The sequence below is a fragment of the Hevea brasiliensis genome, chromosome 6 (assembly GCF_030052815.1).
Source record: "Hevea brasiliensis isolate MT/VB/25A 57/8 chromosome 6, ASM3005281v1, whole genome shotgun sequence".
NCBI classification, from domain to species: Eukaryota; Viridiplantae; Streptophyta; class Magnoliopsida; order Malpighiales; family Euphorbiaceae; genus Hevea; species Hevea brasiliensis.
Genome location: NC_079498.1, coordinates 10,061,167 through 10,077,036, shown reverse-complemented (window position 1 = coordinate 10,077,036; position 15,870 = coordinate 10,061,167). Strand labels below are relative to the sequence as shown.

Below are 15,870 nucleotides of genomic sequence, written 5' to 3'. Positions count from 1 at the left end.
ATAAATTTTATTAAATCTCAAAAACTAAATTATTTAATTTTAAAAATACTAAATTATAAATTTTAACAAATCTCTAAAACTATATTGTAATTTACCCAAGTTATTAATATACAAAGTGTCATGCTTCATTAACACCTCAACTGTGTTATACTTGCGTAGGCATTATAACAATTTCATTATAATTTAATGAATTAATTTTATTCATGAAAAACCTAAACCAGTCGAATAGAATCGAATGACGCATAATAGACACTTCACAAAAACAGAACAAGAGTTTCCTTTTTAAAATGCATAAAAGAATTGGGAAGCTGCAAAAAATCCAAATGCACATATAAGTCAGGGCTTCATTCCTTTAAAGAAAATAATAATACAAATAAAGAAAGGGGGGATATTATGAAGGCTTTTAACACCCAGCAGAATACCTTTTATTTTTATTACGTGGCTATTGCTCTCCAAAGAATGTAGAACCTGCAAAGTTAAGATGGCATGCTTAAAACTCGAATGACTAAAGGCTACACGCATAAATTATTAAAGATGCATTCACAATTCAATAGTTATTTTATTTTAGTCCAGCAACCCGTTGGGTTTATACTGCTTGAAAAGTATGCAAACCAAATAAAACAAACATCCAAAGGATCTCAAACCCTAAGTTGAACCACTTCACCAATGGTTGGACCCATAAATCGAGTAAAGAACCAGCATTCAACCTGTGATTTAACTGGTTGGGTAGTTCCAGCAAAAATCTGAAAATGTGAAACCCACGATGAATCCAAAGTTCTTATGGTAAATTACAAAAGTACCCAAGTTTTGCCTTAAAATACACTTTGATACCTATTGTTTCAAAAGTAGCACTTAAATTTGTTTTTCCATGACTCAACATTTTAGTCATTGATTATATAATTACAAATTTTTTCACTATCGTCCTTTACATTTATGTTAGATAACAATTCAGCTCCACAAGTTCAAAATTTAGTCGAGTCCCCAAAATCTTGTACTTTACACTGATATAAGGAGTAGTAAATTTTGAAACGACAGAGATGAAAAGTATTTTAAGGCAAACTCTAGAGGTTTTTTGTAATTAAAAACCAAATTTTATTTTACAGTTAACAGGCAACAGTAACATCACCAAGCCGCACACACAACTGATTTTGAAATGTTGTGCATTCTTTATTTGTCAAAAGTTCCCTTACCTAGTCTGATAATCAATGTAGTTCGAAAACAATTATTTGAACTTACAACAAGCTTTAAAGTATGCTTGATATAGGGCTAGAAGCAACACACACAAACAACTATATATAAATTTTGAAGTAATGTGCAAACTAGTATTGTTCTCTTATACACAACTCCATATCATGACCCCCTCATTGATCAATCCCCTAATGGTTTTTAGAATTGCAATGAATGAATATAAATTAGGACTAAGGGTGTGCAAAGAAATCAGTTCGGTTTCAATCCAAACCGAACCGAACTGCAATGAATTACAGTTTGGTTTTTTCAATTTTTTTATTGAATTAACTGAACAGAACAAAAAAAAAAAACAAATTTCAAAAAGAAAAATAAACCAAATACCTAATTAAAATGGTTTGGTTCAGTTTTTCGGGTAAAAACGATTAGCTCTCACCCCTATTTAGGACTCTTACAAAAGGCCTATCAGACTCACTTTAAACATTGCACAAAACAATTGAAGAGAACTAAATTGTTCAAACCCAACGTTTTTGCATAAAGATTGTACAAAATAAAACTGTACCTCAAACTGTACCATAGATCCAGAAGAATTGTTGATAGAACAACGCCAGATTAACCAATTTTTCCGATGTAGCCAGCATTTACTCAGTGAACTCACTATAAGGGAAATGAAAAAGTAATGGATCACATAGCATATTCAAAACTGTTGAGACATAAAGCAAAAACACGCAGTGAGAAAACTAACCACTGAAGTCAAGAAACAGCAGTCTCCTATAATAGCAAATATAATGCATATCTTCCTAGAATGATGAAAATAGTTCACGCTTTCCGGTTTTAAATTTCTGTATATGACTTGTGGGCAAAGCAACTATTGGAATTGATGAGATTTTACCTTAATGTATGGAATCTCATGTTTATGATAAAATCATAAGATTGATTAGCAAAAATAAGGATTGATTTATTATTTATAGCATACCATATATATCATGCATCTTCCATTATATATATGGAGGCTTATGTATTATATTAACAACACAAAAATGAATAAAATGTAGTCCTTTTGTGGTTTTGTGTCTGCTGATGTAGGCTCTCTGTAGTAGAACCACATAAATCATTCTGTTGTTATTTTCCTCCAATCTCTTCTTTCTTTCTAAAAACTTTACATCGCATCAGAGCCTTCAGAAAATTATGGGTTTCTCATTTCTTATTCTTCTCCTTCTGCAGAAAGTTACGGATTCGAGTCCCAAAATCTATTTTCCTTCTTCTGGATTTGAGTCCCAAAGTTGTGGGTTTTAGTCCCAAAATATTCATTATTTTTTTCTTCTCCTTCTTCATGATTTGAGAGCCAAGGGTTGAAACCCAACTCTCTTATTCTTCTACTTCATTTTGGCCGAGGGTTTAAAGTCCCTCATTTGATTTCTACTCTTTTTTTTTTTGTCAGGTTTGAAAACATAGACCCATATATATTTCAAAAGCCTTACCCCCTTTTATGTTGATCTTTAAGTCTCATCCCAATTCCCAAAGAAGCACTAGCTGCTGGCAAGTTAGCTTCTCGGAGATCGCCGTTAGAAATGGCATGGTGCAAAGCACAGATGCCAGTAAAAGGATTACGCCCCTCCTCCACGTGTCAGTGCGTGGCGCCTCCTCTAGCCACTGTTTGCAACTAGATCTTCTCCCAACACCATTGCTGGACTCTTGCGAATCTTACCAGTCAGTCACTATCAGTAGATCCCTAAGAGGAGAAGACCTCATTTTTCAGTAGCCACTTCATATTTCAAAGAAAAGGATAATTTAAAAAAAATACATAAAAAAAAAAAAGAGACAGATTTAAAAGAGAGAGAGAGAGAGAGAGAGAGAGAGAGAGAGCTAACTTCAGCTGATATCCATTCCAATTCTCATGAAAAATAACTTTGAAACTTTCATGATAATTCATTTAAAATTAGCTGAGTTTGGATTGGACAACTGAAGACTTTTCATGTTCTTATCTCTGGCTCATAGCACCAAGGGGCCCTAGAGCTTACATCAAAGTTATGTATCTGAAAGGTGACAACAAAAGGGGTGTTATGAAGTCTTCCAATATTGTGTAATTTAAGTTTTAACATAAGCTTTATGTGTTATCCAAGTAAGAGGGAGTGTGAAATATTTCGATAGCCAAATTAACAGAAACCAAAAGATAAAGTATTGATCAACCCCATTCCAAGTTTAGTAAATTTATCACAAAATTTTCCCTAGAACTATCATAAATTCTAGGTATGGCAATTTGAGTTGGCAGATTGTGTTCATGTCGTGTCAATATACAATATAAACATGGTTAGGATGGACACGAACACGATACAATTAATGAATCGTGCCAAAAATCTAAACACGAACATGACCCTTTTATTATATGGGTTATACAATACAACACAATTAGACATGACCCGACCCAACATAAATCAATAGGTTTTGATACAATTCAACATTTTTAATCTTTATAAAACAATATATTACATAAAATTACACATTAATTTTAGGCAAAAAGACTTTCTAAACCCTGGACAGTTAATCTTATAATCAAATAAGCTCTTGTTAATTTAGTTGATCCATTTAAACTCTTGATAATTACTCTAAGAGTCAAATCAGCCCTTTTTAATTAGTTGACCCATTTAAGCCCTGTGACAATTACTATTAAAGTTAAATAAACTCTTGTCAATTTAGTTGGTCCATTAAAATGCTGACAATTACTCTTAAAGTTAAAACATTGAAAATTTGGGTCAAAGAGGTTTTGTCTTTATCATGTGATTTACATGTGATGGATGGACATTTAATTAACGTCCATTTTTGTTATATAACCTAAGAAATAAACTCTCTATTGCTCTTTCATCTCTCTCTCTACAACTTAATTCTATCAATAAAAGATAAATGTTTAAAAATATGGCTATTATGCGCTACTATTGCCATTCAGTATGCCCATTGCTAAATTCAATGCTTTTCGGCATGCCCTGTGATGGATGCAGAAGATGAGCTTCAAGTGCTATAAGACCCAGTGGCACTAGGTATGCTAGATTTACGATTAACGGAGCACAATTGTAAAAACAAATTTTCAATTCATAGGGGCTTAATGACAAGGGCTTATTTAACTCTAAATGCAATTATTAGGAGCTTAAAAAGGTAAACTAAATTGATAAGGGCTTATTTGACTGTAAGCGTAATTATTGAGACTTAAAATAATCAAGTAAATTGACAAAGACTTATTTGACTATAAAAGTAATTGTCAGGAGGCTTAAAAGAACTTTATGCCTTAATTTTAAACATGCATAAATTTAATAATATGTAAAAATATGAAATCTAATATCAAACAAGCAAGCGATATTTTAACATTTCAATAATCAATATTCTAAATAAAAAAATAAAAAATATATATAATTGTAAAATAATATAGTTTTCAACTTGTTATGTAAATTCACAAACTAAATAAGTTCTAATTAAGAAAATACAAATAAGTTATAATAAAATAATAAATCTCTAATGTAATAAACAATTAAACTTATATTTATTAATTTATCATTTTCCAATGTCAGTTGTGAGTCAAAATGAGTTAACAGATCATAGGTAGAAATATGACACAAACAAAGAAGCATGTCAAATTGGGTTAGTGGGTCAACCCATGATATAACAAGATTATTGGCATGTCATATGTGGACTAACGCGATTTCAACACGAACACGAATAAATCCAACCATAAACCTTTATTTTTTAGTATCGTGTTCGCATGTCGTGTCTAAAATTGCCACCCTTATTAAATTCTTTTGGATTCTCTCCTATTAGGATAACACAAAGGCCTATACTAAAACTTTTACTACACATCTTTCACTCTCTCTTTCTCTCTATCTAACAACTATTATAAAAGCATCTTTCAAGAGTTTGTTTAAACCAACTTGAGGGTGGCCATACCAAATGTGATATTAGATAAAGGACAACTAAACTTTACTAATTCATGAACAAATAAATTTGAGTCACTTCCTCTAAACTAAACTTCAATATTCCCAAACTCTCTTAGCATATCTTATATCAAATAGAAGAATCTCAGTCCTTGCAATATGTTTCCACAACAACACTTGCAAACCCCAAATGTTGAGTAAATGCTAGACTTGGAAAACTGCTAAAATATTTGTCAATTTTATTAAACAGTTCTAACATCTTGAATTTAGTCCTGATTTCGAATTTCCCTACATTTTTTTTTGAACCTAACCTCTTTCAGGCACACAGCTAGGCTCCAGGACACTTTGGACCTTAGTGCACCTTAAACCATAACCTATATATGAGTGGTTTATATTGCAAAAGTTGTCCTTAACTCCTTATGCAAAAATTAAATATACAACCAAAGTGATGTGTCAAAAAGTCACCTTAGAGACAAGCCGCATGGATCTTCTGGGAAGAGCTTCTCCAGTTGAATACTTCATGCTTCTTAAAATTTTTGCATCATGCTTACTGCAGCAATTTTGGCATTCACTGCCTATAAATGGCCTCTTTCGGCAAAATTCTTCATTTGATTCCTGATTATTAGACTTGAAACAAGTTTTCTCAATTGAGTTATCAACTTGTGAGCATCTGAAAGGGGAATATCTGTATATTATCAGATCACAGCATAATATAAAAGTAGTACAACAAAAACTTCTATGAAGAAAAGAAATTACATTGAACTCTCCATCACATTGACAATATTGTTCCATTCCTGCAAAAAAAAAAAAAAAAGAATATAATCACAACACAATATTAAGTATATATGCATCTTAGCAACAAAAACTTTGGGACCATAAAAAAAAATAACAAACTTTGCTCATTTGTTGAAGAAAATTATGATTTATGCTAGGTTGGTGGTAATAAGCTTAGTTCCTTATTATCTAATTAATTATTCTAGTTTTAAATTGATTAATGCTAATAATGTCTAAGAATGATGAATTTAATGTCTTTATTTGATGTATTTATGATTATTATTTAGTTGTGGATCTTAATTTTAATTATATCTTTAAATATCTATTCATTTCATAAATTTTGAAACTATATAACAGTAGGCCATTACCGCTATTTTACGGCCTTTATATTCTTGTTTCCGATCATGAATTTAAATCCCAATCATAGGTAATGGAAAAAAGGCCTATAATGGTCATAACATAATGCTAATGACCTATCGTTACACAATTTTTTTGAATATTTTGTAAAGTTCATAAAATTAGTAAATTTTTAAAGATACAAAAAAACTAAGATACACAACTAAATAATAAGCATAAATACATCAAATAAAGACATTAAATCCATTATTCTTAGACAACATTACCATTAATCAATTTAAAACTAAAAAAAAAAAAACTATGCAGATAATAAAGAATTAACCTTATTACCATTAAAAAAAAAAAACTCATTCTTTGCAAGGTATAGATTGCTCTCCTTCACTTTAAATAAACCTTCATTAATTGATGATCTTAGTTCAAGAAGAAAAAAATTAGTAAAAAGACAGAAAATTTTAGATGGAAAGTTGAGAGAAATGTGAGAAATAGAAGCCTAAACACCCATGAACTAAAAACAAATATATGAAATGAGCTGCTAACCCATCCAGACACACACACACACACACACACACACACACACACACACACACAGGAAGGCAATGTTATGTGAGTAATGGACCATTACCATTACTTGATGGTAATGGGTGTAACGTGCTTTTTTTTTTTTCCAGTAAATAATAGGGAAAATGGTAATGAGGGCCTTTAATTTTTTAAAATAACGACTGTTACATTATATAACGGTAGTTATTTAAAACCATGTTTCCATTAACCGTGACCACAATTTAAATCCATGGCTGAGCGTAGATGAGTTAGACTTGGGTGGACCCATGGGCAAGTCAAGGAGAGCCAATCCCTTAAGGCAAAGCCAAGAAGAGCAAGATCCAAGTAGATGGGCCCTATGCAATGGCAAATGACAACTGGGCTTGTAAGCCTGGGCTTAACCCAATTGCACTTGAGGGAGAGTGTTTGATGCGGCTATTCAAGAGCCTGGGATTATGGATCAACAAACAGGCTGGCATCTCAACAATCCAATAGAAATAATCAAACAGAACTTATTGGGAATGCTAAAACTTATTTTTTAAAAATAAAAGCCATTTCAACATCCTTAGGTTATTGAAATGAAAAATATTATAAAAAATTTGAATTCTTTTTGTAATAAAAACAAAAATGGAATCATACTCCAAAAATTACATTCCATTCCCATTTTCAATTCTAACCAAACATAGCTTAAATGTTTGGTTGTTAAACATACGAGTGTTATATATTAGACCTGCACTTAATCCAGAAATAGAGAAACAAAGCTAGAAAGAAACTTAGTTGAGAAAAGAAGAAGGGGGAGAAAATTTAGAAAGAATATGGAGAAGAAGAGAGATAACTCCTTATATTTGATTTTTGAATGAGAAATACAAATGCTTTTCTTACATTTTATACTTGGTACAAAGAGTTCTCTCTTCTCCTTATTCTTTCTAAATTTTCTTCTCCATATTCTTTGTAAATTTTCTCCCCCTTCTCCTTTCTTTCTCAACCAAGTCTCTTTCTAGCTTCCTTTCTCTGTTTCTAGATTGAGTGCAAGTTTGATACATAACAAATTGGTATCAGAGCTTGGTTTTGAGTGGGCTTAAGCTGAAAAATGGTTTAGATAAAGTTGCACCCAGGCCATAATTAGGTTTCTTTCTGATCTTCTCTCTTTTTCTCTTCTTTCCCTCTAAATTTCTTCCCCTTCTTCCTCAATTTCTTCTTCCTTCTTACCTTAATTTTTCTTCCCTTCTTTCCCATAAATTCCTTCCCTTTCTTTTCCTCTTGTTTCTTGCTCTGTTTCTTCTTCTCAGCAGAACCTTGTTTTTGGTCTTTTTTCTTCTGAGAATCCAAATTCCCTTCTCATTCTGTTTCTTTCTTCCTTCCTTGAAACACAGATTTCTTTCTCTATATTTTTTTCTTCCTTTTTAACTTCGTTTTTCCCTTTCCCAAGAACCCTGAAATTGAGTTTCTTCCTTCAATTTTGGGAACCCCTTTTTCTTCCTCAAATATATGTTTTTTTTTTCCTTGAAATTTTCCGCCCTTTTCTTAAAATTCTTCTCTGTTCTTGATCTTTCTTCAATCTTTTATTTTCTTCTGTTCTTTCTCTTTGTTACCAATTATTAGCTCTGGAGCTCTATTAGGGTTTCAAGCATGTGGAGGTACTGATTCAATTTTCAATTTTTGTAAATCGAAAATATGACTGGATCTATGGTAGTAAGTCAAGAAATGATTAGGATTGCTGAGTTGGAAGAAAAGATAAGAGATTTCCAATAGGAGTCTTGGGGGCTGAAGGAGGAAGTGAAGAAGACTTCTTTGGAACTCAATTTTTTTTAGGGGTGAATTTCTAGCCTTTATAAATAGTATGATGAAAGATAAGGGTAGAGAGGTCCACAACAATGAGGATGAACTGGCCAGATCTAAGAACAAGGTTTTTGAGAACAGAAGAACTATTCTCATTCAAAGACTTCTTTAATTCTCGAAAAAAGGATCAAGAGCCAAATGAAGACCAAGATGCCTCAAGTGAAGTTTCCAACAAGAATAGCAAGGGCACTAAGATGGAACAGGATTTCATTGCTAATACATTTCGAGTGAGTGAGGATTGTAAGAAGGAAAATGTTGAATAAGGTGATGAGGGGCAACCAGATTATGCAATGGGGAAAACAAGAGTTGAATATAAACTGAAAGTTCTTTGTTCAATGACACAAAGGATGATTTTGCCTTAGTTAAAAATGGAAGAAGTATTAGACCAGAAAATTGCAACATTAGAGATTCAAGCTGCACAACCCAAAGAAATGTTGGATTAGAAAATAAAATTGTAGATTAAAGCTGCACAACCCACAGTCCATAAACTTGCAATTTCTTGGAGCGATAGGGATGGATTGAGCTTACTAATTCAAGAGGACCATGATTTTGAGTTCTATCACTGTGTTTTCCTAATTTCCATGGAGGATAAATTGGAGAAATCAAAAAGTTTGTAAAAAGAAATTAATTTTCAAGGGAGCTACATTTGTAATTCTTGAAGAAGAAGAATTTGAAAGATGGGAAGGCCAAAAAAAGAAAAAAGGCAAATATGAAGAACCAGTTCCAGTATGCAGGTTATTAGATTTGCACATAAAATTCATTACAAGTCCCAGTAATAGCATGTGGTCTATAATTGCAATATGTTCTGCTGATTGTTATTCATCATTCTTGAGGACAAGAATGATTTCAAGGAGTGGGGAATGCTATGACTAAGGAAGTAGAGTAGTTGCGTGGGGATATATAAAAATTAATAGAGAAGGAGGAAGTAGTTATAGAACTGTTGTGTAATCTATTGTTAATCAGTTAGTATGTCTGTGACAGTTACCAAGAATAGACTGAGTTAAAATGTTGGAAAAAAACACCTGCATTTCTCATTCAAGAATCAAATACAAAGAGTTATCTCTCTTCTTCTCTATATTCTTTCTAAATTTTCTCCCCCTTCTTCTTTTCTCAACTAAGTCTCTTTCTAGATTCCTTTCTGTGTTTCTGGATTAAGTGCAAGTCTGATACATAACAACGAGTAGTCTTAAATAGGATTACTTGTCAATTGTCATATATTATGCATGCATGGTCTCAAATCTTTTTCTTTTGTTCCTCACCTCTACAGGCACATCCTTGCACTTAGCACCTAGGCTCCAAGATATCTTTGTGCCTTAATGTGTGTTGCAGCTTTAATAACTACAACAAGAAGTTAAAAACCTACTTTGGTACCCATCTATGCTTGTCTCACTAATAATTAAAATTTTCCAAAGAATTTTGAGATGGAAAGTGTGAAACAATATGAGTGATTTCTACAATAAAAACTACTGCCAATTTTAACTACAGTGCACCAGAGTCCACCTCATGATTTTTCAGATCTTCAACATGTAACAAATAATTAAAAAATGGGATATAATTACAACAACATGCTGCACTTACAAATCTAAATGCATTACTAATCTAGAACATGCTCAAATGACAAACATATTATTTTCAATTTCACCAAGGTTAGAATTTTCATCTGAAAATAAACTAGAAAAAGGTGATACCTGCTCTTCAGAGCATGTAGGCAAATGGTTCCCACAATGGTCATTCTCACTTGATGTGGCCAATGCAGCTTGCTCATTTACTGCATTGTCCCTTGAATCATCCAGACGCAAGAATTCACCATTTTTATTAGGTGAACTTGACGTGTCCTTGTGGTAGTTTCCAGCTTCTGACAATTGCATTTCTGCAGAACAACTGGCCAAGCATCCAGGAAACACAATACAATTATTCTCTATATCACTATTGTTCTGCCGGGTCAAAGTCTCACAAATTTCATCATCATGCTTTGAATTCTGATGCTCAATTGCAATAAGATCTACTGAGCCATCGGATATGGAGTTGACAGCAAAATTACAGGCTGTCTTTTCTGTTGGAACATTAATAATATCTGAATCAAGAATAGCACTACAGCCATTCTTTGCGCAGAACTCTGCATTGGAAATTATCTGGTTCTGCACACCAGAACTAGTTTTAGATGAGATAGGTCCCTGCTCTTCCCCTAAGCATTCCAATCCCTCCACACTACAAGGTCTTGTCGGTAAGATCATTGATGATTGATTACCTCCATCTGGATGATCAATCTCTATATTATTTTCCATAACCAAACTCGGAAAAGTTTCAACTTGTACACGGCCATCCTCGATTTCGCCAGGATTGACACTGTGAGGAAAGGAACCTTTTATTTGTGTATTATCACTTTCTCCAATGCACCCAAGCTCTTGATGAAGACTTCGAGATGTAGCACCGCCTGCATTCTTGCATAAAGAAACCTGATTTTTGTAATCCTTAATCCAGTCCAAGGGGCTTGAATTCAAATCAACACACAGTTTGATTCCCTCCTCTGAACTGACATAAAACTCAAAAGACGGAGAAACTTTTCTATAAGTTCTTGCAGGAGAGACATTCTTTATAGGACAGACACCTACATTTATGTGTCCACAATGAAACTGGGGAGTATCTTCCAACCTGCCACTGAGGCTTGATGGGGGTTCCTTATGGATGACACCACCACCAGCACTCTGTAAAACGGTTTGAGACAGGGATGAACCCTGAAAATGATCAATTGAGCCACCAATGGCTTCCTGCATTGACACATATATAGGAATTTAAAAAGGAGTTTTCAACAGTTTGAACAGAGGCAAAAAAGCCCAAAAGATAACATACTCTTTTAACAATAGGAGAGTAGCCAGGCACAAACTTTACAGTATTTTTTAAAGCCATTTTCCATCTTCATTATTATTAAAGTTATACTGGAATAAATTTTCATTGGATAGTATATGGTCGAAGAAGAAATTATTCTTATCTCCAATGTAGGTTTCATTTTTTGTGAGAACCTGTAAAATAGCGCATTTTGATAAACCCATGAAGCTTTTAAGAAAGATCTGAAGACTATCCTCAAAAAGGGGAAGATCTGAAAACTGAAGTCATTTCAAAGAGGAGATGCGTAAATTAAAGACTATGAGGCAATTTTTCCAGCCAACAAATACTTTATGCACAATATATATAAATATATGAAATATGATCACACCTTGTCATAAACTCCGAGTCCCACGCAGCTTTCCATTTCATTGCATTTAGTGTTTCTATTTCCTTTATTACCTTCTTCTCTAGGACAAGATCTCTGTCGAAAACTATCTGTAAAAGTAGAATTTGATCAACTTCCATCAGAATCTAAATTGATTTGGAAAGAAAAGACACCCAGAAAAAAAGATAGTACTTTTATCTTTACAAACTTTGAAGAACAAAATTTTTTTAAAGTGCAAACCTTTTATTACATTTCCTGTCAAACTGAAAGGTGCTTCAGTCTGCCAGTTTGTTACTGAAGATGGAGAAAGTAAAACCTCTTGGATCCCACCTCTGCTCTTGCCTAAGGATGCCAAACTTAAATCATTCTTCTGCCAATTTGTCACACATCAATTTGGGATGTAAGGACTAAAAATTAAAAGCATTCTAGCTTATCTCAAGAAAATAATGTCAACCCAAAAATGTAAAGTTATACAATTTAGTAAACAATCATATGGCATACAAATGCATAGCGCTCCATTTCCATTTCTATAAAGTTTACCACCTCAAATTTGGCTAAATCTCTAGTTGCTTTAAACGATTGTACTGAATGTTATTTAAATCTAAGAATTTAACAAGTGTATAAAAAATAATATAAGCACAAACACAAGGAGGCCTTTCTCCCTAGAAATGTTCACTTCTTACAAGTAATAATGATGAGAAACGGGTGAAATACAGAATCTAGATTCAAATGCTGATAATTTCACAGTAAGTGAACCCAAAGTTAAATAAAGAGAATAGCCAAGTCCTCTAAATTGTCATCAATCTACTAATCTTCAAGCTAATTTCCAAATAAAATGTTTTAGTACATACTGACACATACAGACAATGATAGAATAGCTGATAATGGCCATCTACATATTGGAAACAGCCATTATGTGCTGTTAAGCTTTGGTGGCCTTTGATACCATGCAAATGTAATTCATTGAATAAAATGGCTAATATTTACAGTTACATAGTGAGGCATATTTATACAAGCTATGAGATAATGGTATATCAGTTTGTTACAAGAGATAATATTATCTACAGATTAGGCACAACAGATGAATCTTATCACATATTACAATTTTACAAAATGGTCCCCAAGCAAACTGTGTTCAAGCTAGATCCAGAATAATTAAACCTCATTAAGACCTCATTCAACCAACAGCTCAGCTTGGATTGTTTCAATCATATTCTCCCCAGCTGTAAATCAAGAATGACATCTTATATTTCCCAATATATCTCATGTAGCTAAAAGAGTGTATCTCACATCATGTACTAGTACAGTAACTGCTACAAATACTTTTATATAGAAATAATGAAATAATTTTAAATCAGATCCTCAATAGACATATCTATAGAGATAATTTCAAGAACCAAGCGTTCTCAATTGAAACGCTAATCAAACTGATTGAAACTTGAGTCGGTAAACCAAGCTATACAGGAGAACAAAGACCAGCCAGGAAAAACACACATATGAGAGAAGTGTGCAACAGAGTTCAAAACCAGGTAACTCCTTGATCAACCAATAAAAAAATCCCTCGTAATATGAAGCTAAAACATCCCAAAAATGCATGGTAATTCCTAGTGCACATGACTTTTAGCATTGAGGGCTGTGTCACTCAAGAGAATCTCACGTGTGCATAGCCTTTCTCTTTCACAAAGAGGTTGTTTCTATGGTTTAAACCCATAACATCTAGATCACAAACATAGCCTTTTAGTTAATTTCAAAAGGTTTAAACCTAATTCTATTAGGCTAAGGCTATTTTTTGTATTTTTACTATGTTAGACTTTATTTAGAAGGGTCAAAACCTCATTCTATTAGGATTTTATGTTTTAAAAGGGTCAAAACCTCATTCTATTAGGATTTTATGTTCAAGACCTTATTCTATTAGGACTGTATGCTCAAGACCTAATTTTAGTAGGATTTTTTTGCTATATATAGAGTTGTAATGCTCAGTTTTAGAGGCATAATTCTGGGATAATAAAAAACCAGTTACAAACAGTTATTCTTCCTCTCTGTACAACAAGTTGGTTGACCATTTGATTACTTTGGTTCTCTCCCTTCAATATTCTCTTACCTACTCTACAGCCTAATTAGGGTTAGAGTTTGTTAGCTACAAAAAAATATACACCCATAAAATATCTATTAAAAAAAGGTGTTAAAAAGTTAAACAGATACAAAGGAGGCTTAACACATATCCATCATAGCTTTACAAAAGGTTATTATTCAAAAATCAGATGCACATAACTTCAAAACATGGCAAAACTACACATACAAAAGCATAATAGCTGATAATGTATTAAATGCAAACACAATGAACCACCAACTTCCTCAAATTGCATTACCTGAAAGAAAGAGAACAATGATTCAGCCATTTCAGAACTTGACTTCCTAGCAGGCAACCCATATTTCTTGCACAAACTTTGAAGCTCTTTCCTTGAAAGACTACGATAGAATTCCTGACCTTCCTTAATCGACATCTTCCAAATTTAAATCGGTAATAAATAAGATCAATCAATGTGTTTTTCACAGTATGAACATGATATTCCATTAAAAGATGGATAATCTCAGTTAAACAATCTTCCAAAAAAATTATTCCCAAAACTCGATATCCAAGGAACTCAACTCAGCTATAGCACGTAAATTCAAGATAATAGGAATATAAAAAAGGGAAAAAATTCACTAGTTACACTAAACACACAACAGATAAAGCTAAACTTCACCAATTAAAAAGCAATAAATCGCAATTAAAAAAGAAATTGAAACCAAACAAAGTAGAGTTCTTAATTAAGTTCACATCTCAGGGAAAGGCAGAATCTAGAAGAAAATACTTGATTTACATCTTCTTTTAGTACATTATCCAAGCAACCAAACAGTGCGAGCTCATTTGAATTCCTCCTCTTTTTCTTTTATTTTATTTTTAAGCTTCCCATGAAAGTCATAAAAGAAAATAGCAAGAACGAAGAATAATAAGAAGACAAACACGTGCCTAATATTTACCTGATTTGAAAATTTTCCCGGGAAGTTGCAGAGAAAGTGAAGGAAAATTCGAGAAAATTTACGTTCAGTTTTAACAGGAAAGAGCCGGGGGGGTGCGCAACCGACTTCGAAATGTCAAAATCCCGACTTGTTTTTCTCCCTTAAGGAAAAAAAGGAAAATTAAAAATAAAAATAAAAAGCGAAAGTGGCATTGTTGTTAATAAAACAAAATGTGGCGGATATTTTTGTAAAAGGAAATTTACAAATTAGTGTTTGAGAGCGCAAAAACATATTAGTTTTTTTTAAGGCAAAATATGTAAGTTTTCTCTTAAATTTTACCCAAAAAAATATAGTGACACCCAAATTTTTAAATATTACATTACACACTTTAACTTTGAAAAAGTGAAATGTTAATAACCTTGAAATTGGCTTACTACAGAACGTGCTATAGAAGCACGTCAACATGTCAAAATAATGTTGGATCCAATAATTGTCTTACACGTGTTACGGTATAGAGAATTTTATTTGTCATTTTATTTTTATTTAATTAATATATATATATTATATTTAAATAAAAAAATAGAAATTTTAAAAAAATTTCCCTAGCCTTATATTCTTCCTTCCCAAAGAAACCTCCCCATTCACAACTCCCTTTTCTCTCTGTCCATTTTGCTTTTGTCATTGACCATCATCACCATTGACTACGATTGACGAACACTAGCAACTACGGTGACCCAACTCTAGGCACAATGAAGCTCATGATGGAGGTTTTTGTCTAAAAAGCGAAAAGTTATTGAGGATCAAATCCCAGCTGTCACTCCTGTAGAAGTTGTTAGAGTCGTCTAAGGGAATGAAAATCCTAGCATTTTTTTGGTAGGATAATTTAATATATGTTTGACAAGAATATCCAAAATAACTCTATTATTGATTGCAAAATAGCAAAAACATGAGCTATTTTAACAAGGATACTACACTGCAATACTTGGCTTTTGGAAAGCAAATGTAAAGCAAAAACCTATATCAAGGATTATTTTAGTTTTGAGA

General features: G+C 32.8%; 1 protein-coding gene across 15 annotated transcripts; it reads right to left on the bottom strand.

Moving 5' to 3' along the window:
• Nucleotides 1-236: 236 nt before the first annotated feature.
• Nucleotides 237-14,983, bottom strand: LOC110651660 (uncharacterized). 15 transcript variants are annotated; one of them, XR_009149401.1, is made up of 11 exons: nucleotides 14,848-14,983; nucleotides 14,193-14,327; nucleotides 12,064-12,193; nucleotides 11,827-11,933; nucleotides 10,301-11,380; nucleotides 5,862-5,899; nucleotides 5,571-5,775; nucleotides 2,667-2,917; nucleotides 1,748-1,888; nucleotides 423-468; nucleotides 237-308 (listed from the first exon to the last, which is right to left on the bottom strand). XR_009149401.1 is itself a non-coding variant. In XM_021807084.2 (8 exons), the coding sequence occupies exons 2-8, from the start codon at nucleotides 14,325-14,327 to the stop codon at nucleotides 1,840-1,842; spliced, it is 1,698 nt and encodes a 565-aa protein (XP_021662776.2). In that variant the 5' UTR covers nucleotides 14,848-14,983; the 3' UTR covers nucleotides 1,571-1,839. The 15 variants fall into 15 exon arrangements, 2 of the variants coding, with proteins under 2 accessions (XP_021662776.2, XP_021662758.2); XR_009149404.1 differs by having other exon boundaries at nucleotides 1,760-1,888; XR_009149400.1 differs by having other exon boundaries at nucleotides 237-468.
• Nucleotides 14,984-15,870: the final 887 nt, after the last annotated feature.

Excerpts from the sequence above, each read along its gene's own strand:
- LOC110651660 (XM_021807066.2), bottom strand. The coding sequence starts at position 14,327 with ATGTCGATTAAGGAAGGTCAGGAATTCTATCGTAGTCTTTCAAGGAAA. Across the intron at positions 5,900-10,300 it reads CTACATGCTCTGAAGAGCAG|GAATGGAACAATATTGTCAA; the intron begins GTATCACCTTTT and ends TTTTTTTTGCAG. Across the intron at positions 2,918-5,570 it reads CCATGCGGCTTGTCTCTAAG|GGATCTACTGATAGTGACTG; the intron begins GTGACTTTTTGA and ends TTCTCCTCTTAG.